The following is a 22013-nucleotide window of genomic DNA, read 5'->3' as shown; positions in this document are numbered from 1 at the left end:
CACTATTTCTTAGTTAGTGCAAAAAGCCTAGTAATTTATGATTTCTTTCCTGAACCCTTCCCATAAAAATGTATGCAGAAAACATCTATTCAGTTTATCAGCAACCCGAGAAGGATCTTCAACGGGATATTATTATTATTACCCGTATGGTACAAGGAAGCCTGAGGCTTACGCTGCAACAGCCAAAAAAATTTCCTCCGTATTTCGTGGCCAAGGGCTCGAATCCCAGTCTAATCGGGGGGGGGGGATAATAATAATAATATCCAGCTCTGTACCCTGGGTGTGCCAAGCCCATACTCACCTGATGTGAGCCACTGGGGTAAAAAAATCATTCATATCTAGCAGATTCATCCCTTCCTGATAATATTTCCATACATAAAGAAATATTTGCTATTTTTCTTTGCCAGACACTTCCCATAATCAACCTTAGTGACATGGCTGCAGATTAGTTCATACTTACAGTACCATTCCGTATCCCTTGATAATTTATACACTTCACATGCATTTACTTCTCTGCCACTAGTGATACAAATTAATCTGAACTCCTTTTAGCTCTAAGCCTTAATCACTATTTATTTGTTAGTATGAAAAGCCTAGTATTTATGATTCCTTCCAGGAATGCTTCTCATTCAGAATCTGGTAATGGTAACTTCATCAGTTGACCCCAATGAATAGAATTTTAAAACTGAAACGACTGTAGTTAGAGAGCAAAGACTGTTCCCCTTTACTCCTGTCAGTAGTTAATATCATTAAGTAGATCCCATATCAATATATTATGATACCTGCCAACTAGTGTTTTGCTTTTTTGGATATTCTTAATGTATAAAGAGACTACTGATAATCAGATCAGGGGTACTGCTCTCTCTCATTGCCAGTATAGAAAATAGTCATCGAATAAATCATGGTTTTGCTAATGAGTGATTCACCATCCCACAAGTTTCAGTCACTATCTTGAAAGTTAAGATCTCCCATTACGAGATATTCTGATTTACTAGCCTCTTCTATTTGTATCTATAGTCGATCATTATGCTCATTACGATCATTAGACTTATAAAAGATTCCTATCCTCATTTGCTTCCCCAGTATGTCTGTCCTACCAAACAACTCAACATTGTCTACTCATGCACTTCATCTGGAAGCGAAGTTTTAGATTCTACAACCTTCTTAACTAAAAATACAGCCCCCTCCATTTTCACCTCTATCATTTCAACACACAGTGTACTTCCCAGATTCAAATTATGCATGCCTTAGGTCTGAGTGACACCACATCTATGACATCCCTAGAATATGCTTGCTGACTTAACCAGTACTACAAATTCATCAAATTTGTTTACTATACTCCTAGTAATAGAGTATACCAAGTATAATCACACTAATTTTACTCTTTTAAGACTAATGTTTGTTTGTTATTTGGTTTTTAGGAGCATTAGCAACTAAGACCATACTGCTCCGGGATATGCGGTGGTCATTCCCTGATCTTTCCGCACCTCCGTATTTGGTGGTGACGGGCTCAAACCCCCGCCTAATCAAGAAGTGTGTGCTACGCACTGCTGCTCCTTCCCACCTGGCTACAGAGGCGCCTTGTAAGACTAATACCCCTACTAATCCCCACAATCTTACCTGGCAGATTCCTAACTTTCACTTGACAGTAAATATTATTCCACCCTTTCTATTCAAGTATTTACATCCCTATAAAAACACGCTCTCCTGTTAACAAGCACAGATCACACTAAGATATATCCTACCCAAGAAGCTTTCATAGTCTACCAATGGCCAAACTATTTTACAAAGCTCTCATTATGCACTATCTCCTATCATATCTAGGCAGACACTTTCAAATTTAATCCGTACTTTACTTTTTTTTTCTTTTTTTTTCCCTGAAAACCCAAACATAAGCGGTATTAGAACACAGAAACAGAACATAAAAACTGCTAAACTTTTCTATTGAATTTGTCGATAGATGGGTAACATAAGCCAGAATATCGCCAGTGATGGAATCCATACTGGCAATCATTGATCAGATGGTGGGGTTCCTAGTTTAAGAGTTGGCAGTTAATTGATTTCTCCATTACTTTAGAAAGAATAGAAATAAATGCAACAAGATAATAAGTGGAAGTGAGGGATTTTCCATCCTTTTTTTAGGAACTGGCTAGATGTGAGCAAATTTCCAAACAGTAGCTTTTTTCATTTGCTTATTCCTTTGGAATAAGCAAGTGAAAAAAGCTGACACATAACAAGAGTGAGTTCAGGAGCAGAGGTTTTGAGAACAAGTGGAGAAATACCATTAGGACTCGGAGATTTCTTAGCATCAAGCTTAATTAAAATCATTCTGACATCTGACCACAGGAGGGACTGAATAGAGTCTACTGGAAATGGTGGGAGGTAGTTTACCAAGATCATCGATACACAAGTTGGAAGAAAAATAAGATGCTACAGGTCAGCTTTATCATTGGCTGAAGTGGCAATAGAACCCCATTATTGTAACAGAGGTGGGAATAGAGATGGGCAAAAGTTGCAGCTAATAGCTCTGGCAAGAGACCAGAATGTCTGGCTACCAATAGGACAAGAAGCAAGTCTTCTTCAAAATCTAGTTTGGACTGATTAATAACTGCTTTACAATTATTAATTGTGCAGAGATTAAGATAATTACAATTATTAATTGTGCAGAGATTAAGATAATTACAATTATTAATTGTAGCTGAGAGAGAGAGAGAGAGAATTCTCAATCACCAATTTCTATCCTCTCTAAGAGGATGTTTCCTTCAATTTAGTCTTATTTAAATTACCCAATTCAACAACACCAGATGAAGTTAGTTCCAACATTCAACTACCTGCTTGCTGAAGGAAAACTTCTGCACATCTACACTGCAACTATCCTTCTGCAATCTGAATTTATCTTCCCTTGTGTCTAGTGTGAGCAAGGGGAAGGATTCCATTGGCAGAGGTTAATCGATCCATTCAGAGCCTTAAACACTTCAATCAGATCTCCTCTCAGGTAGCTAGTTTCCAAAAGCAACAATTTTCAGACACTTTTCACAGAAACCTAAATAATTATCGTCTCTCATATTTAAATACAAGTTACACACATTGTTGCTAAAATTGAAAAACTACAAATTGCAAAAAAGACTGAGAAAGAAGTCAGGAAAAAAGTAAAAACAACTTGGTGCATAAATTTGTGAGAGTATTAGCTAAAAAGACCTATGTACATTGAAGAGTTGCTGTTATGGTATCAGTAATGCATTTGATATGGTTTTTAATGATCATTAAGAATGTAACAGAATAAATGGTAGCATATGTCCACAAAAAATTGAATCTACTGAATGGAAGATGAACTGTTTGATTATTCAAAAGATGCCTGTGATACACACATTAATTAATTCCCATTTTCTTTCATAAATAATTTATCTACATTTGATCGATCTTATAGATTTTCTATGTACATTTGATCCCCAAATGTAGATAATTTATCTACATTTGGGGATCAACATTTTCCAGCCATCTCCATCTCTCTCTCTCTCTCGCTTTGGGAAATACTTCTTGTATCATAAGAGTGCCCTCCCCATCCATTCTTTGATGTTATCAAGTACATTTTTTCTTTGTTTTCCTTTTGCTCTTTTGCGCTTAATCTTCCCTTGCAGAATCAGTCTCTGCTAGTCATATTGAGGGCCTCTTATAATATGCCCAAGGTAGGCAGTCTTCTTGCTTGCAATTGTAGTTAGTAGTGTTCTTTGGTCCTTGCCCTCTCAAGGACTTATTGGTAACCTAATCAGTCTATGGAGCATTGAGCATTCTTCTGAGTGTCCACATCTCGAAGGCTCCCAGTTTGCTGGTTTCTGCCTTCCACATGACCCCGGTCTCGCATCCACATAGAAAAGTTCTCCATGTGTAGCATTTGGCCATTCGATATCTTTTCTGAAAATCCACTTTAGCATCACAGAGGTAGTTTTTATAATTCTTCAATACCTCTTTGGCCATACTAATTCTGCTTCAATTTTCTGTGCCTTGGTCATTATTATTTATAAAGATTTTCCCTAGATATTTAAAGCTACACACTTGTTCGATGGGGAAGTTGCCGTTCCGTATTTTGATTATAGGTGAGGTTTGTTTGTTTGTTATTTGGTTTTTAGGAGCATTAGCAACTAAGGCCATATTGCTCCGGGATATGCGGTGGTCATTCCTTGACCTTTCCGCATACTCCGTATTTGGTGGTGACGGGCTCGAACCCCGGTCTAATCAAGAAGCATGTGCTACGCACTGCTGCTCCTTCCCACCTGGCTACGGAGGCGCCCTATAGGTGAGGTGTTTTTGCTTATGATACTAGTTTTGGTCTTTTTGGCATTAACTGTTAATACTTATCTGTTTTCTTGTTACAACCTTGTTGAGGAGTACTCGTAGATTTTCCTCTGATGTTGGTAATGAGGGGCACAGTATCATCTGCGTATCACAGGTTCCTGATAACAGAATTATTAACAGTGATTCCTTCTTTAGGCTTTTGTATTAGATCTGTAATGGTTTTGGCATAGAGATTGTACAGCATAGGAGACAACACACATCCTTGCCTCATTCTTTTCTGGATTTGTACTCAGTCTGTGTTTCCTAACTTTATAGTGATTACCGCTCCTTGCTCAATTTATAGTAACTGTAGTATCCTTAGTTTCTTCAAGAGCTGGAATAGGGTATCGGGTCTCAAGCAATCGAATGCCTTGTTAAAGTCAATAAAGCAGATAAATAGGTTCTGCTGGTGTTCAATTACTCTTTCTGGCAATACATTCAGAGCAAATATTGCTTTTCTTGTGCCAACCCACCTTTTAGAGTCCATCTGGTCTTTTCCAATCTCTTGTTCGTAGTCAATTCTGCATAGAATCATCTTCAAGAGAACTTTCATGGAAAGTTATATGAGGCTTATTGTGCAGTGGTCTGCACATTTTGCTGTTCTTGTCTTTTTTCATATGGGAATAAAGATAGATTTCAGAAAGTCAGGGGGGTAGTTTTCCTCCATTGAGGACATCACTACAAATATTGAGGAGCTGTTGTCTTCCTCTTGTTCCGATGTATCTGAACATTCCAGTTACTTTGTTATTGTTCACTACTTTAATCGCTTGGTCCAGTTCTTCCATCAGAAAGTCTTGATGTTCACCATCTGTTTGGGTGTTGCCATTTCTTAGTTGTCTTTCCTTATTGCAGTATAGTTCTCTCAGATATTCTTGTCATCTGTCCTTTTTTTGTTACTTGTCCATAATTTCTCTGTTGTTTTTATCTACAACCATGCAAGAGAATCTGGCATCTTGCATGGTTTTTTTCTGATGTATAGTTTCTTCACTTTTTTGTGGACTAGATGTTCCTTGTGCTCATTTTGCAGAAATTCAATCATTTCACATCTCTTCACCATCCCTATCTGTGTTGCCTTCCTTATTTCCTTTCTAATTAAACTATCATACATGTTATATTTTTCTTCATCTTTGTTCTTAAAAAGTTTTTCCTGCACTCCATTAGATCTAGTATTTCACTTCTGATCCACTGCTGTTTGGCTTTCCTTTGAGCCCATCGAAAAATTGCATTTGCAACATCTGTCATTATCTTCTTGAACTAGGTCCACTCAGATACTGCATCTCTATCTAGTAGATCAAATTTACTCTTCTCCATTCATTCTTCAGTTGTAACTGTGAAATGTCTCCCATATATATATTTGCCCCAGCCTTTCATTAGTTCCTTACTCTTGACAGTCTTTAATTTTATAACCAGCTTCCCTTTAGTGGACAGTGGTCTGAGCTGATAATGGGTCCAGGATAGGTTTTGTTGCTTTTAATTATGTTTCAGAATCTTCAGTTGGTAATAATGTAGTCTATCTGATGTCGATTAATCCTTGATTGGGCATCATTGGGAGCCTTACATATGTATAATCTTCATGGTGGTATCTTGAACTAGATGTTCGTAATGACCATTTTGTTTTCTTGGCAAAAGCAAACCAGAGCATCTCCCTTTTCACTTCTGGTTTCTAGCTTCGATAGGCCAACCGTGATGCCAACTCTGCCTGTTCCAACTTTGGCACTGAAATCTCCCATAACTACATTGATTCCTTTTCTTTTGGCCCAGTTTAGGATGTATTTGAAGTCTTCTAGGAAATCTTAGTATTCTTCATCACTGTAGTATGATGTCATTGGTGCATAAACCTGTATGATGTTAAGTTGTATTAGAAGAGTATTAAATCGGGCTAATACTATTGTGTCTGAAAAAAACCTAGTATCCATTTAGGAATCTGATCTTTTCATTCCTGATAAGAATTCCCACTACTCTGTAATGTTCATTTCCACAAACTATACGAGTTTTAATGGTGGCAGGAACTGTAAAACCAGGAAAGAGAATAGGATGCAATTACCAAAATATTCTTAAGAAAATCGGGAAAAGAGATCACACATTAATTCAGATTCCATTCAATATAAAAACAAAATTTAATAAAATACCAGTTTATAAAGAAAAATCTACAGAAAACAAAAAACTGGGGACAAACAGATATCTGCACGCTTAATACCTTAAATAAAAGCTTTTAAAAAATGCATTAACCTTACCTTTATGAAAGTCAATAGCCTGCTTTCTTCTGCTTCTTTAAGCTTGAAAGAGAAGTAAATGATAAATATAAATTACAAAAATTTTAAACACATAATATAACAACAATGTTACAGAAGGTGAATTAATATGTTACCCATACAGCACAATATCTGTATGACCAAGGATATTATGTTATTTGAATATCAATACATAAACTTGAAAGTAATTTTTCATACTGAATCCTTTAAAGAATACAGACAGGTAGAGCACTCTCTGAAATTGAATTAGATCAATGAAACACTCCATAACACATGTGAAATGATGTCTATTAGTATTAGTAGAGGCATTTGATGCAAGAAAGCAAGCTTATGCAGCATCAGCCAAAAAAAAAAACCACTTCCACTTCACCCTCTGTTCGTTCGAAATACCTGTCCAGCTGAGCCTTAAACTTATTTAGGCTATCAACTTCCACGACGAGGGATGGAAGTCTGTTCCACCAACCAACCACCCGCTGGCTAAAGGCAAATTTCGGCACGCCTATCCTACATTTGTCTTTCCTCAATTTGAATTTATGCCCTCTCAGGTGATTATTTTGAGCAAGAGGAAGAATCCCATCATCATTGAGCATGCTCAAACCATTCAAGGCTTTATACACCTCTATCAGATCACCTCGCTGGTGCCTAGTCAGTTACACAGACAAGAGTTAACTTGCATTAATAAAACACTATAAAAGCAAGGGCAACCAAAGCTCAATATGTCCTATGTCTAAATCAGATTTAAAAATTACATAAGGGATACCTCTATCTTTCTCGATAGGATTACTTCTCTTCTAAACTCTTCAAATTCAACCCCTTATTCTTGTTTACAAGTGGTTCAAAATTTTAAATGATTAAAATATATAATTCATTAAAATCCAATAAATATATTCAATTCTCTAAGCTCGTGAATGGCCAGACACCCCCGAGATCACAGCCGAAGGACCACAACCCGACCCTAAATCTATCCAATACACCACGTAACCTCAAGAAATTGAAAACACTGTTTCAAAGTTTTAAAAAGTAAAAACTGATAAAATTCACAAATATACTAAAATACGATGATGAATATACTTTAAAATTGCTTTCCTTCCTAAAGGGACAAAACTTTGACATACTGTCGCGATCACAGGTAGGAATCAAACTGTCTAATGTGAACTTTCCCCACGTTATTTATTACTGACAGATTACTTGCTAACACGCACACATGCATGAAAAAGTCCACAAATCCGATGTGAGAAAAGGTATTAATAACACACATGCACGCACGCAGCATGCACACACAGGAAAAACAGGCACAAAAAATAGGTAATTAACCTCTTGGTCATGCCAACGCTTTGAACGTGGTGCAATACTGAGGCAGCTCATTGTGAAAGCATATTGGTACAATGTGAGAATTAAGACTGTTGGATTATCTGTATTGCTCAAATCCTGCTGACTATGAAAACTGATTAAAGGAGAATATAGTCCTGGAAGCATTTCATCAAATTTATTTACCAAACTCCTAGCACTGATGTACACGCAAGTATACATGCACCTGTTCCTATTCTTAGCTACCCTAACATAGTCCATGTATTTATTTGTTCCGCAATGGCTCCTAGCAATCTCCCAAATCCCCTGCATCTTGTTTTCCAGGATGCTCATTCTGAGCAATCCAATTTGCTCATTCCAATAGAAGCAGTGCAAGAATCACTTCAGGGAGACAAATGTCGCCCTTTTTTGTATAGATTCTTAAAATTTCAAATGTTGTATTTATTTATTTTATTTTATTTTATATTTATTATTATTTCTTTTAAGTAAAAGGGCCAAAATTTTAGAGAATTCTATATTGTAGAGTCTATTAATTTTAATTTGATTGTAAAAATTATTAATTACATGTGTGCACGTGTACACATACGTAAATTAAACTGCCATTGTAGTATTTTCAAAGAGATCATCTGAAAGATATCAATAAAGCAGGACCCCACTAATTTGTAAAGGCTATTTTTTAATAGTTATCAATATTTTCAAAGATAACACCGAAATTTTAGCTGTTTTGTGTTTCTGAAGCAATAGTTTACATATAAGTTGCAAACCTGCATACGTAATGCACTACACTTACTATTATGCCACTTTCAACCTTTTTTGAATGCATTTAAACAGAATAAAAAATTTTTAAAACTAGTTTATAAAATTATAAACAAATCATATCTTAAATCTTACTGTACAAACATGATAATTGTAGTACGAATATAATAACAATGATGTCATGATTAATAAAATTATTTGAAAGCTTTAAATACTGTTACACATAAAAGACTGATCGACAAATTGGAGCAGTGTGGAATTAAGGGAAAGTTACTCATATGGATAAAGGAATGGATGAATGGGAGAAAGCAGAGTGGAGGTGCCTCCATAGCCAGGTGGGAAGGAGCAGCAGTGCGTAGCACACGCTTCTTGATTAGACTGGGGTTCGAGCCCATCACCACCAAATACAGAGGATGTGGAAAGGTCAGGGAATGACCACCGCATATCCCAGAGCAATATGGCCTCAGTTGCTAATGCTCCTTAAAAAAAAAAAAAAAAAAAAAAAACCAAACCAAGCAGAGAGTGGTTATTAATGGACAAAGAGCTCTTAGTGGACTAATGTAATTAGTGAAGTACTCCAGGGTTCAATGCTAGGCACATTGTTTTCTATATATATATTAATGATACTGATGAAAGTACACCAGGCTTAATGTTTAAGTATGCAGATGATACAAAGGTTCACAGGGTGGTTAATGACAGTAATCAAGGTAAGCAACTGCGACAAGATCTAGAAAAATTAGGAAGATAGTCTGAGAATTGGCAGTAATTCCATATTAACATAGCAAATGTGAGAAACTACACTCAGCCCTGGGGGGGGGGGTAATTGTGCAGTTACATATGAAGTTCTCTGAGCAGTGCAGACAGGCCATCAGGAAGCTCATCGGGTTTAGTCAATGATATACAGAATTTTGATAGCAAAGATAAGGAGGTGATTATCCCATTGTACAAGACCATGGTTAGGCCACATCTTGAGTAATGCATACCTGTAGCCTTCATTTTAAAGAGCTGCTGGAATGGGTGAAGAGAAGTACAATGAGATTAGTGAGAGGAATAAAAGGCTGCACTTATCAAGGACCACCTCAATTTTGCAAATTATGTGTTATGTGTTAAAATTAAATCCAATTATGTGTTTTAGCACTGAGAATGTCATTACCACTGAGCTTACTCAGCCCACCATTCAAAGCTCAGTGGTAATGACATTAGTAGTAGTAGTGGCATGTGATGCAAGAAAGCAAGTGTATGAGCTTATAAAGCATCAGCAAAAAAAAAAAAAAAAAATCACACCATTCCCTCCAAATGCCTGTCCAGTTCCTCCTTAAATTTATTTAACCTGTCTCTCTTGGTAAGAGGATTCCCTTCATTCCCCTCACCAATCTTGTTGCCCTTCTCTGTACACTCAAGCAAATCTACATCCTTCCTAAAATGAGGCCTCCAGCCCTGTACGCAGTACTCAAGGCGCGGTCTGACCATTGCCTTATACAGAGGGACAATCACCTCCTTCTTCCTGCTAGCAAAATTCCTATATATCGTTGACAAAACCCAGTGACCTACCCTGGCAGCCTGTCTGCATTGCTCAGAAAACTTCATATCTGACTGCACAATTACTTCCAGGTCTTTTTCATTTTCTACCACTTTAAGTGTAGTACCACACAGTTGATACGTTTCTCTGATGGTTACTTCTACCCATATGCAGTACTTTGCATTTGTCAAGGTTAAACTTCAGTTGCCACTTCTTAGCCCATCTGCCCAAATTATCTAGATCCTGTTGCAGTAGCACACTGCCATTACTGTCATTAACAACACTGCCAACCTTTGTAACATCAGCAAACTTCGACACTAAGCCTGATATACCTTCATCAATATCATTAATAAATATACAAACTAACAGAGGACCCAACACCGAACCCTGTGTTGATAGTTGGTTGTTGTTTTGGTTTTTAGGAGCATTAGCAACTAAGGCCATATTGCTCCGGGAATATGCGGTGGTCATTCCCTGACCTTTCCGCATCCTCCGTATTTGGTGGTGACGGGCTCGAACCCCGGTCTAATCAAGAAGCGTGTGCCACGCACTGCTGCTCCTTCCCACCTGGCTACGGAGGCGCCTCCGAACCCTGTGGGACTCCACTAATAACATTAGTCCACGAAGACCAGCACCCATTGATTACCACCCTTTGTCTTCTCCCACTCAACCATCCTTTTATCCATTGTAGCAACTTACCCTTAATACCATTCTGCTCCAATTTGTACAATAGTCTTCCATGCACAACAGTGTCAAAAGCTTTCCTGAAATCCAAATATATGATATCAAAATTATTTTTTGATATCATACAATCTTCCTAATGCTCAGAATACAGATATGAGGAACAATCATAGATTCAAACTGCAGAAGGATTGTTGTAGTTCAGATTCAGCCAGCATGTGGATGACTGTTGGAATAAACGTGTAACTGTTGTTGTGGAAACAGATAGTTGGAATAAATTCAGAGAAGTATTGGAGTGGGATGAACGGGTCATGTGGGATTTTTTTTTTTTTTGGCTAATGCTTTCATGCATCATTAGTACAAATACTAATAACATTGAAGAATAAAAAAAATTAAAAAAAAAAGAAGCTATACAAGTGCAACAATGAATAGCTAGACATTGAGTTCTAAAGAAGAACATGAACAGTCACAGCTGATAATCAGATCAAGATTATTGGTTTGTGTTGCTGCTTCTCTTCTCTTTAGTAGGGAAAATTGATAATGTTACCAACAGAAAACTGCAAATGGGAAGAATTCAAAGAAGTAATCAAAGAACCTATGAAGTTTTTCATACCAACAATGAGATAACATTCGAAGTTTAGACCTATATGGATTATCTGGACAAAAGAGACTAAGAACAGGGAAGAAAATGCATGGAATGATTTCAAATTATCAGAAGGAAACATACAGCAAGTACAAACAAGTCTGCAATCAAGTCAAAAGCTGGGCATAGGAAGACTAAAGCAAGTTATGAGAACTTTTTGCCTACGAAAGAGATGATGATTAGAAAACTGTTCTTTAAGTTAACAGGAAGAAAGGAATGACCCCCGCTGGCACATTAAATGGTCTCATTTTTAATGATCCTGTTCAGGTTGTTGACAAACTGAATAGGTACTTTGAATGTATTCAAAAAGCCAGTGAAAGTAGCGTCATTGGAAGGGGGGGGGGTAAGAAATTAAACAAACTTTCTGAAGAAAAAATATTGCCAGAATATGAAAATGCATCAAGGCCTTCACGGTGAAGGAAATTTTCCAAAATATAATAGTGTACAGACAATAATAGTAATAATAATAATAATAAAAAATTGCTATGCTTGTACCATGTTTGGCACATAGTCTTAGTTTTGCTGGTGTGCATGCAGCATCAATAACTTCTGGAATATTAAGTTTTTTTGGTATCGTTTATTTAATTTTTTTTCTGGTCTCTGGGAAATTTTAATGAATACTGTAAAGATATTTCATTTAAAGAACATACACACAAAATATGATATTCTAAAGAATGAGCTATAAAATCGTTGTTCTTAGAAATAACAAAAGTTCGAGAAGTCTTAATTAATATTGAAGATACATCTGCAAATTCAGAAACTATCGCTATTGTTCAAAGTCTGCTTGTACAAATAGACTATCCACTTTTATGCAGACTGGCTATACGGAATAAAATTCTTCATAATACTGACTGTGTAAATAAAGCATTGCAAGCTAAAAAGCTATGCATATGTAAAGCTTAACAATTAATAATCAGATTGATAAAAAATCTCCAAGAAATATGGAAAAATGAATTTCAGATATTTTTGGATATGCTGTTACCATAGCAGAAAAAAAACTGATATACCAGCTAATCTTCCAGAAGAAAGAAGAAAAAAAAAAAAAAAAAAAAAAAAAAAAGAATGACACTTTATGAATCGTAAGACAATTTCAATTTATCTGCTAAACAACAATTTTTTTATTGAAATTACATACGTTTTGGATGTTCTTTTCAATGACTTAAGCAGATTTTAAAAACTGAATATTATTTATCCAGATTTTGATTTTCTATTTGGAACTTCACTCGCATTAATTAATAAATCTGATTTGCAGAAGGCTGTTTCTGACCTTGCATTAAAATAAAACAAAGATTTAAATGTGCCAGATATTTCAACAGAAATCAAAAGTTTCAAAAATCATATTTTGTCAATTTTGCAGGATATAAAATCTGTAACCCCTGTTCAACTTCTCAAATTCATTCATGAGTATTGTCTGACAGAAATAGCATTATGAATTTGTCTTACCCTTCCAGTAACAGTAGCTTCTTGTGAAAAGTCCTTCAGTAAACTTAAATTGATTAAAAATCACCTTAGAACAACTGGACAAGAATAACAAATCAACATATCAATTATATCCATTCAAAACCACGTCGCAAAAAAGATAAATTATGATAATAAAATTATTGATGGCAAAATCAAGAAAATTCAATTAAAATAATAAAATTTCATTGCATATTTTTAGTTCATGTCATAATGTTGAAAGTACTTCATACTATATTTCATGATCTAGTACTTTATACTATATATAAACCTTTGGTCCTTGAGGTTGTCACAGACATTCTCTCAGTTATGCCAGACAAGCTGTACTTGCTACCTGGGAGTCTAAAATGCTGATGGAACTGATATTCGGGTGACACTCAAGTCAAGTGGACCCAATTTCGGCGAAGTCCGGACAGTCTGTGACAGCCAAATCCTCTGCTTGCACCTTCACGATGGTGGGACTGTTAGTAATCCTGGGTATAACCCCCATGCACAAGTACATGGCGGGTGACCACCCAGGTGTGAACCAACGTAAGCAGGGGTCGAGGTGTGGCGCCCACACCACATGGAGGAATGCCGCCCCTCTATGTTACCAGGCAGTACTAGGTGGAAGATGACTCTCATCAACCGGTGCAATACCACCACTTTGCTTATTGGAGGCTTGAAGTGGTGGAACCCATGTTTAGTCTCTAGAGCTAAGTTCCGGTCAACCCTTCCCTATCTCTTCCATCATGCAGTATGATTGTTGACTTTTGAGGTTATGATGAACGTTGTGGCGAGATCCAATATTCCTTACATTTCGAGGGTACAGCTCTAAAATGGTTTTCGCAGGCCGGCCGCTAGTTAGTACACCGGACCGGACCTATTGGTAACTCTCTAGGAGGCTTCCGGATCAGCTAGTGTATAATCTTGCTACCTCTACTCTACCAGATAGTGACTGGAGGGAGTCCGAGTAGTGTGTATGCGGGGAGCATTGTCGAAGCCACGTTATGTCAAGGATCTGGGTATATTCTTACCACATGTACGCCATATCCAAAAATTTCATTACTTCATACAGCATGTCCCACCCACTTTTCTTACTACTGAATACACCATGAACTGTCAAACTAATAGAGCAAGCTTATCTGCGAAAAGATCTAAACCTCCCAAGGACTTCCTAATTCATTTCACAAATATACGTGGTCTCAATTCTAATCTCGACGATGTCCATTTCCACTTGCAGTCTGCCAAACCTCATGTACTTTTTCTGACAGAATCTCAGTTATCGGTTGATTCAACTACTGCTCATCTCAGATGCCCAAATTATTCGCTGTATGATTCCTTTCGCCTCAAAGGTGGTACTTGTGCATATGTCCGTTCTGATATTCCCTGTCAGAGACTTGGCAATTTGGAATCTCCTCTCTTTGATCTTCTCTGGCTTAAAATCTCTCTACCTCATTGTGTCAAATTCATCTGTTGTCTCTACCGTTCTCCCAACTCGACTAATCACTTGGAGCTCTTTGACTTCCTCTCGTTGCAACTTGACTTTCTCCAGTCCAACTCTCCTAACAGGGAGGTAATTTTCCTTGGTGATTTTAATGTTCACAACCCCAGCTGGCTTCCGTTTTCTAGTCACACCGACCCAGCAGGTAGAGATGCTGAGGCTTTTGCAATTACTAATGACCTAGCACAGATTGTTCATTTACCTACAAGAATACCGGACAATCCTAATCATACAGCCAATACGCTTGATCTCTTTCTCACAAACAACCCTTCTAAGTACACGGTCGAAGTGAGAGCTCCTTTAGGCACTTCAGATCACAACTTGGTGATTGTCTCTTCTCCAATGGAACCTTTATCTCATGGCTATTCCCAACCTCGTGTTGTTTGGCATTACAAGAATGCAAAATGGGATGACCTGCGAGATTTCTTTTCTTCTTTTCCTTGGTCGGATTACTGTTTTAAAAGTTCTGATGTCAACGTTTGCTCAGATCGTGTCAGTGAAATTATTCTTGCAGGAATGGAATCCTTTATCCCACACTCCACTTTAAAATCTCGTCCTTTATCTAAACCTTGGTTTTCCAATAAATGTGCTAAGGCTGTTCAAGAAAAGAATGTTGCATATCGTAATTGGCTTGTTTCTAATTCTTCAGTTTCATTTTCTGCTTACACCAAAGCTCGCAACAATTGTAAAGCAGTTATTAATCAGTCCAAACTAGAGTTTGAACAGGCTAAGAGTAGAAAACTTGCTTCTTGCCCTAATGGTAGCCGAGCATTCTGGTCTCTTGCCAAAGCTATTGGCCGCAACTTTTGCCCATCTCTGCTCCCACCTCTGTCCAAATCAGATGGTTCTGTTGTCACTTCAGCCAAGGATAAAGCTGACCTGCTAGCATCCCATTTTTCTTCCAGCTCATGTATTAATGATCTTGGTAAAACACCTCCCACCATTCCCAACACACCCCATTCAATGCCTCCTGTGGTCTTCCATCAAAAGGATATCAGAAGGATTTTGATGAATCTCGATGCTAAGAAAGCTCCAGGTCCTGATGGTATTTCTCCACTTGTTCTCAAAACCTGTGCTCCTGAACTTACTCCTATTCTTTGCCGCCTTTTTTTACTTTCTTATTCTAAAGGTGTTTTTCCTTCTGCTTGGAAATTTGCTCATATCCAGCCAGTTCCTAAAAAGGGTGACAAATCCCTCCCATCCAATTATCGTCCCATTGCGATTACTTCTACTCTTTCTAAAGTAATGGAGAAATCAATTAACCGCCAACTCTTAAACTACCTAGAAACCTTCCGTCTGATCAACGATCACCAGTATGGATTCCGTCAGTGTCGATCCACTGGTGATATTCTGGCTTATGTTACCCATTTATGGACTAATTCAATGGAAAGGTTCGGTGAATCACAAGTAGTTGCTCTTGACATCTCAAAGGCTTTTGATCGTGTTTGGCATAAAGGTCTTCTAAACAAGCTTCCATCTTATGGTTTGCCAACTGTTTTTAGTAATTGGTTATCCAGTTTTCTCTCTGATCGCTCACTGAGGGTGATGGTTGATGGCTCTCTGTCTTCTAACTTCTCCACTAATGCCGGTGTCCCCCAAGGTTCAGTTCTTTCCCCCACTCTTTTCCTCTTGTATATCAATGACCTTCTTCCATTGACTGGAAATCCTATCCATAGTTTTGCCGATGATAGCACACTGCATTCAACTTTCCATTTTGAGAAACCTTGTCCTGCTCAATCAGCTTCAACTTCTCGAAAATCTGCTACCAATTCCTTAAATGCCGATCTTCAGGTAATTCTCCAGTGGGGCAAAGACAACTTAGTTGATTTCAACCTTCTAAAACTCAGTCTTGTCTTATATCTCGCAAAAAGGATTCTTCTGCTCCTATGCTTATCTTTAGTGACACTCCAATTTCTAGGCAAAATGATATATCTCTTTTGGGGATTACCCTGACTTCTAATCTCTCTTGGCACAAGCACATTACAAATATTGCTTCCTCTGCATCTAAAAAACTTGGTTTTCTCTTTCGCTCTCGGCGTTACTTTTCTTCCAAACAGCTGCTCACTCTGTATAAATCGCAAATCCGCCCTGCCATGGAATATTGTTCCCACATCTGGGGTGGTGCCCCCAAAACCTCTCTCAGGCTTCTTGATTCCATTCAGAAGAGGGCAGTTAGGTTAATTAATGATTCATCTCTAACAGAGTCTCTCCACTCGCTGTCTCATAGACGCACTGTTTCTTCTGCATGCCTCTTCTACAGATACTTCCATGGGCACTGTTCTTCTGAATTAGCTTCTATAATTCCCGCTCTCTCTTTCAAAACAGTCCAAACACGTGCCGCCACCAGCCAACATCCATTTACTGTCCAACTTCAAACCCACAGAACCAACTTTTCATCTTCCTCATTTATTCATTCAACTGCCGTCTTCTGGAACAACCTTCCTTCATACGTATTTCCTGAAAATTACAATCTACAGAAGTTCAAGTCCAGTGTCAACAAATATCTTCTTTCGTCTTCTCAATCTCCAACCCAAGCACGGTACTAAGTACTATAGGTTCTAATACCTCTCGTGTTTGGGGTTCACATAAAAAAAAAAAAAAAAAACAATTTGTGATGTTTTTTATTTCTTTACATTTTTGTTTTGTTATATTTATTGTATTATTTAAATTATTTTATTAATAAATATATGCAAATCATAGATTGCTGCAATAATAATTTTTATAAATACATAAAGATTGACTACCAGGATATAATGAGGGCTTACTTATATTACCTTTCCCCCAGATGTAGGATTGCCTATTCAAACAGATAGTACTGTGAAATGTCACTCAGCATACTGTGTTTCATGTAACATATCTGATCGGTTGCCGAAAGCCATATGGCAGGGATAAGTGAGCAAGTGAGATAGGCCAATTTGTGTAGGTGTGATAAAAAAAAGTAAACAGTTGAGTTTCTGCACAATGGAGAAGTGTATTCTGTATTGCCCATTATCAAGTATTTATTAAAATCTGTGCATATAATTTTTAAAGTGTTTATTTAAATTTATTAGCCACAAAAAAGTTTTTCTAATTATCAAATTTCGGCAATCCTATAAGGAGTAGCAGCCACTGAAAACATCTAGCAAATAGAGAGGGAAAGGATGTTGTATATAAGTTATTCCAAGATCTTGTTGACTAAGTTTACCAAGATGACCACACCACCATGCACAGCATCCAATGTATTCCAATCTCATCATTAGAATAGTTTTTATGGAGGTGGAAATTTCAGAAATTAAATAAACTTCATAAAGACAGAAACCAACTAGTGAGTAGCAATTAATTAAGTCTTGAATATCATCAATTTAAGTCTTGAATATCATCAAATTAAGTCTTGAATATCATCAAATTAAGTCTTGAATATCATTTCACGTTGCCAGGAAAGCTTCTGCAATTCCACTGTAAAATAAAAGGCATTACTTGAATTTAGTGAAAGAAGCTGTATCTGACTCCTTTTTTTTTTAGTGTGCTGGATTAACACATTCAGACTTTGGTTTGTTTGTTTTTGCAAAGAAAGGCTGAATGGTGTTCATATCGCTATACATACATATATATTTATAGAATCAGATCTTCCTGTTCGGATGAGTCACTTGCATCCACAGATACATCTTGAATACTCCTTGTTGAATTTGAACTTGGACTATATGATGTAATAGCAATCACTGGAGGAAGCAGAGATATTACAATACCAGTGACATCTCTGGAGGAAGCAGAGATGTTACAACACGAGTGACATCTCTGGAGGAAGCAGAGATGTCACTGGTATTGTAAGGAATATACTTACCTGGTCAAGTGATTAAGAAATTGGACTTTTGTTGAGACAGGACAGGCAGATTCCATTCACAGATGATATTTTTGAGGGAGATTGTAACATCAGCTTGAGTGACCAGTGTTTGATGTTTCTGTGCAACATTGACAGATTTGTTAGGCAAACTGAATACAATTAGTTTCCTTGCTTCTAGATAACTTTGATTACAAACTTATAGTTTCTAATTTTTTCCTCAGTTTTCCCTTCACTTCTCTTAGAATACACAGGGTGGTTGCCATTACAAGTTAGGGTAGATCATTTCTATCATCAAATGATCACTTTGAATATGATCAAAGAATTCGCTGTTGGGATAGGTGAAGGATTGCTTTGCATGTTGTTTAAGAGTGGCTATACTTTTGGCACGTATAACATTTCAAGGGATTGGGAATATAGGGATGAATGCACCAAAGTACATAACCAACTTTTATCAGTGAGGTTAGGTTTCAGGTATGAATTCCTGGTAGGTGTAAGTTTACTATCTTTTTTAATCATAATTTGTTTCATTCAAATTGCATTTTGTCCCAGAACCTCTGGGAATTATTTCTTTGTCTGTGACATTGAAGATATGCTGGCATATAACACCCTTAGATGTATTTAGAGTTGCACTGGAAGATACTTTCACTGGAATTCCAGCAAAATTTGTAAGTTGTAGGAGATTCTCCAAATACTTGTGGTTTATGGAAAATGCCACTAGTACAAGGAGGCATTCAATAAGTTATCTACCTAAGCTAAGGTACTTCCCAAAGTTATATTTTAATGATTCATGATTTATCATGTTCCTACATATCTCATCTTAAATCAGATTACTACTTTTGATCCCACCATGTTTTTAGTTTGTGCAACTGTAACAGAAAGAAGGAAGACATCTGTATAAATTTATGGATTTGATGAAATTGGAACATCATTCAGTCATCGAGTTTCTCACTGAAGAAGAAATTGGTTCAAAGGCCATTCATGAAAGGATGGTGGCTATGTATGGCAACAGTGCACATTCAGAGTACTAGGTGAAATTCTGGTCAAAACAATTCAAGTGGGGTGGACAGTCCATCGAAGATAGTAATCATGGCATGTGATGCAAGAAAGCAATTGTATGAGCTTATGTAGCATCAGGGGAAAAAAAAAAAAAAAAAAAAAAATCAAACAACCATTCCCTCTAAATATTTGCCCAGTTCCTCCTTAAATTTATTTAACCTATCAACTTCCACAACAACATATGGAAGCTTTCTCCAGCAATTAACCACCCGCTGGGTAAAGGCAAATTTCCGCACATCTATTCTACAGCTATCTTTCCTCAATTTGAATTTATGCCCCCTTAGATTCGTAATCTGAACAAGTGGAAGAATCCCGTCAGAATTCAGCAAGCTCAACCCATTCAAGGCCTTATACACCTCAATCAGATCACCTTGAAGGTGCCTAGTCTTCAGCCACTGCAATTTTCAGAATTTAAGCCTCTCTTGGTAAGAGGATCCCTTCATTCCCCTCATAATACTCTTATAACTTCAGATTACGGCACAGTTTAACTAATGTACAAGTTAGTGCATTTGCATCATTTCTGTACATAGCCAACTACATAAGTAGCTATAAATAAGCATCATTAAGTATATCTCATATTGTGAATACCTTCACAACAAGTTGCCATGACATTGCACTACCTCAAATAAGTAACGCTCCGTAGGAGAAGACTATTGTTACTTATTCTCAGCGGATACCATCACCCATATGACACTGTTTCGGAGCTTACTGGTTCCTCATCATAGGGTGAGCAGATGACAAGACAAGTATTTACAATATGAGATATACTTAATGATGCCAATCTATAGCTACTTATATAGTTGGCTATGTACAGAAGTGATGCAAATGCACTAACTTGTACGTTACTTAAACTATTTACATAACCTGAGGCTTTAGCCCTAAACTATACCGTAATCTAAATTACTCTGCGTCATCAGGCATTTCTCATATTGTGGATTCATATTTCACAACTCGGTTGTCATCATTGCAACACCAGGATACCTGCCCACCCACCATGAGAAGCCAATAAGCTCCGAAACGGTGCCGTATGGGTGATGGTATCCGCTGAGAATAAGTAACAATAGTCTTCTCCTATGGTGAAGCATTACTTATTTGAGGTAGTGCAATATCATGGCAACTCACTGTATTCACAATATGAGATATACTTAATGATGCCAATTTATAGCTAGTTATGTAGTTGGCTATGTACAGAAATGATGCAAATGCACTAACTTGTACATTAGTCTTATAATTCTTATACGAACAGTCAGGTTGCATCATAAGACAAAACAATACACTAACAATCTCTATGAAATATACATCCAATGAAATATGCATGTATGTACATATGGAAATGTGTACACCTTTCAACTGAAGTGTATTAGTCATTTCATTACTGGTTTTAAGTATATATTCACTTTTAAGTTAAGATTACCAGGCCATTCTTGAACTGTGCTGCAAAGACAGAGTATGAAGCAGGTTCATTCATCTTTATTTATAAGTTTTCTCTAAATATTGAGTTCATTAAAAGCAAATTTTGGTGGGTTCAACCTACAACCAGCATCACATAAGTTCCACAATTGCATATTCCTTATTGTTTCACCTCACATAGGAATGTAAGGACTGTGAATGGGAGAAGTGATCTGTATTTGTGATACTTTGAAAATTTATATTTTACCCTGCATAATGACTATGTAAAAGTTTTTTTTTTTGGATTAACTGTAAAACAGTGACTTACACAATTACGCAGTGTATCCAGGGCTCGAAGAAGAGGAGTCTGTCCATTCTTATTATACATTTTTGCCATCTGACAAAGCAAATCTTTTGGGGTCATCTCGGCATTTGCACATTTCTGAAAATTGAAAATAGTAAACTATGAAATGCCAGAGGAAATATTTGATTCTCAGCTAAAAAAAAAAAAAATAGTTGATTAAAATAAAGAAAAACAATAGCTGAATGTAAGAAAATAATATGGAACTGAAAAATTATTCTAAAAAGTAAAATTAAATATTATTTACAGCAATAACAGTGACAGGATTTTTAGCAGAAATTGCAAATATCAGAGAAATAATAAATTCCCAGGACTGCATACTGATTGCCGCTGAGTCTCCAAAACGAGTTCTGGTTTATAAAAGTAAATTCTTCTAAACCCAGTTCTCTTTTAATAATGATCAGTTTAAGTAATGTATTATAAATTGGTTTTTCAACTATTCTTTAAATTTAATTTCTGTTTGTAAATTTAATCTTGAATGTTTCTTAACTATAACTAACACCAAGGCAAGGCTACCAAAAAAAGCCATGGCACAGAATAACATGATTTAGACCTAAAATGCAGCAGTCAATTCCATTGCAAATTAGTCCTTACTGCTTGTTCAAGCTGTTTATGTATTCAAAGGAAATGCATCCAAGCATAAAACAACTGATTACTCAAAACTTGGTGAATTAAACAAGGGACAAGGTATTCTTGTATTGACTGTGGCCTCCAGGGTTACCCCTATATACCGCTGTAGCAACAGTAGGTTATTTTTAGCTGGCAAGTGTGTGTAAGTGCGTGTATGTAAGTATATATGTGTGTTGTGATGGTTGTTGTTTGCCGGCCCTGGAGTTATAGCAGCCGGGAGGCAGGGAGCAAGCTACCTGCGTCCCGACTCCCGTCCCTAGCCACATGGAGGCGCTCAAGGAACTATCTAAATTACACTAAGTGGGATTCCAACAAGTGGAATCCC

General features: G+C 37.0%; 1 protein-coding gene across 4 annotated transcripts in view; it reads right to left on the bottom strand.

Moving 5' to 3' along the window:
• Positions 1-22013, bottom strand: part of LOC150084913 (poly [ADP-ribose] polymerase tankyrase-like) — a 1170388-nt gene that overhangs the window by 461377 nt on the left and 686998 nt on the right. For all 4 annotated transcript variants that reach the window (XM_090376702.1, XM_090376704.1, XM_090376701.1 and 1 more), the window contains 2 exons: positions 21026-21139; positions 6567-6608 (listed from right to left, as the gene is read on the bottom strand). In XM_090376702.1, coding sequence (XP_090232828.1) covers positions 6567-6608; positions 21026-21139 — 156 coding nt within the window. The remainder of the gene's footprint in view (positions 1-6566; positions 6609-21025; positions 21140-22013) is intronic.

The sequence above is a fragment of the Mastigoproctus giganteus genome, chromosome 6, assembly GCF_048544385.1.
Source record: "Mastigoproctus giganteus isolate SK-2022 chromosome 6, ASM4854438v1, whole genome shotgun sequence".
NCBI lineage: Eukaryota > Metazoa > Arthropoda > Arachnida > Uropygi > Thelyphonidae > Mastigoproctus > Mastigoproctus giganteus.
Note: the sequence above shows the minus strand (reverse complement) of the source record. Positions and strands in the feature narration are given on the sequence as shown.